This window comes from Beta vulgaris, chromosome 3 (assembly GCF_026745355.1).
Source record: "Beta vulgaris subsp. vulgaris cultivar EL10 chromosome 3, EL10.2, whole genome shotgun sequence".
Classification (NCBI taxonomy): Eukaryota; Viridiplantae; Streptophyta; class Magnoliopsida; order Caryophyllales; family Amaranthaceae; genus Beta; species Beta vulgaris.
Window position 1 is genome coordinate 42,910,215 of NC_079204.1, and position 2,490 is coordinate 42,912,704.

The 2,490-nt window shown below is 31.2% G+C and overlaps 1 protein-coding gene across 1 annotated transcript; it reads left to right on the forward strand.

The window, feature by feature from the left end:
* The first annotated feature begins 632 nt into the window (after positions 1–632).
* On the forward strand, positions 633–1,067 carry LOC104884983 (uncharacterized). The gene has a single exon (XM_010669694.2). It carries the CDS (start codon positions 633–635, stop codon positions 1,065–1,067), a length of 435 nt encoding a protein of 144 aa, XP_010667996.2.
* Positions 1,068–2,490: the final 1,423 nt, after the last annotated feature.

The following is a 2,490-nucleotide window of genomic DNA, read 5'->3' on the forward strand; positions in this document are numbered from 1 at the left end:
AGCAAAACGTAAAATGAGTAAAAACGTTGATAAATGAGCATAAAATTGTTAAATGAGCAAAACCATAAAATAAGTAAAACAAAAAATGAGCAAAAATATTATGAAATGATCAAAATTTTCGTAAAATGAGGAAAAATGAGTGGTTCTCACGGTTCTCACAATAAGGGTGGTTCTCATATATATTGATTGGTAGTGCAATTCATGGGCCTTTAAAAAAAATGTAATTAGAGATGTCCATTGCACATGAAAATTAAAAATAGGGTTCACTAATATTGATTGAGCCGTAAATTGTATGTGAATGGAACTTATTTTTTAAATCAAACATCTAGATTCATACTCCCTCCAAAGAAAAAACCTCTAGATTCCCACGAGACCAATTTTTATCACATATCACAATACCATTATTGAGATAGTATTCTTAAAGATAAGGTTTCCTAATCATAATCCGAGTAGTTGTAGAATTTCAGATTTGAAGACAAACTTAACAGTATATAATCAAAGAGTCTATTCTTCTTTTCTCTCCTCGAAACAAAAAAAACAAAAGTGCTTGATCCTTAACTATTAAGATTTCAAGATCATAGTTAGAATATTGGTATAGAACTACTTTAAGGTAATAATATTATATATTAACAATGTCATCAAACCAAGATGAACGTCGTAATCTATATCACTCTCAAAGGGAAGTGATCAGCGAGTTGATTGCTTCTATGATCAACATGGACGACGGAACGGAAGGATACTATATAGAACGGTTGGATATTATATTTTCTGGGAATGAAACCTACGTACAACGGTTGGATATTACGATTGCTGCGAATCAAGTAACATCTAGAGCCATGCTACCAACAAACCCTGCAACTGTAGTAAATTTGAAGAGGGTGAAAGTAGAAGAAATAAGCGATACTCTCACTGATGAAATTTGTTCACTTTGCCTTGAAAACTGGGCTAAGGAAGATGAAGTCATGTTTTTGCCTTGTCATCATATTTTTCATGTGGGTTGTGTTGAAAAGTGGTTGAATATTAACCATTTTTGTCCACTTTGCCGTTTTGAGTTGCCGACTGCTTAATAACATTAATGTTTGTTAACAATGACATAGCCTTACTCTATATATTATGGAACTCAAGATTTTATATTGGTGATCGTTGAATAGTTTTTTTTTTAAATACTCTAATTGGTAGCAATATTTATGACTAAAAGTAGGCATTGTTTTTTCTAATTAGAGTGGCTTGATAAATTTTCTCCAATGTTCAACGATATATTTTGGGATTTTTTATTAATTTTGTATGTAGTTTTTTAATTTCTTATTTTGTTCGAGGTTTATTGATTACAATTTGCAAGAAAATACTCTATCCGTTTTTTTTTAATCTATACACCTTTTTTTTGTTTATCTCTTTTTGATCTACACATTATTGTTTTCTCAATTCTTGTTATCATGTCTCATCTATTTGTCATCTTTTTTCATGTATGTCGTGCACTTTTTCATATTTTAACCCTTTTTTTTATATTTTAACCCACTTTTAATTTTATTTTATTTGTCCACCTTTTAAATTTCACTCTCATACTTTTGTACTTCCTCTTTTGATTCTCGCCCAAAGTGAAGTGAATAAATAAAAAAAAAAAAAGGGGAGTACGTCATTGGTTGCAGAAATAAAGCCATCTAAAATCTCTTGAATTCGGAAGCTGTATGACTTGCAGAGGTACAAAATACCACAGCAGTTGGAGTAGCGATCCTAAATACATAGAAGAATTCTTTCAAAAAAAAAAAAATACATAGAAGATTAGCAAAATATATATATCAGCAACTGAAAACAAATTTAATTACCAATGAACGTATTTTTAAAGCAGGGGCCAGGGAGGTGATAAAGTCAAACACCGGAGAGACATGCCTAACACAAGTTAATATTGCGACAATATTTAACAAAGACCTCAATACAACTGTTATCTTAATGTTTGCGGCAATATTCAGGGTTCAAACAGACAACTTCATTCATATCATTCCAGTAATAAAACAAATCAGCAAATTTAATTGATCCAACCCAATGCAACTGTTATCATGTTATAGCATCACTTCCCAATTTTTCAATTCCACAGCAATGAAAAAATAACAAAAACAAAATACCTTTTAAGCTGAAAACCACATCATGAACACTTCACATAAGCCTAGAAAAATATCAAAATCTATCCCTGCATACATTGGAATTATTACCATATCCCAACGGTTGAGGTTATTGTGATTTGTGAGTGAAAAACGACACTAATTTAAAGAGGGGTGTTTAATTTATTTTTTTCCGAATGGAGGCAGTATTAAACAAAAGAGAAGCACCTTAATGCCAGCAGATTTATGCTTTGTCCAATATATAATGATGGCGGAAATAAAGCATATACTTCCTCCGTTCTATAAGGAGTGAAACACTTCTCTCTTTTATGTAAGAGCTTTTTTAGAGAAGTGTTTCCTTTTTATGGAAGAGAGAAGTATATATTATAACCTC

Bases quoted from the DNA above. Each gene is read 5' to 3' on its own strand.
- LOC104884983 (XM_010669694.2), top strand. From the start codon at position 633: ATGTCATCAAACCAAGATGAACGTCGTAATCTATATCACTCTCAAAGG.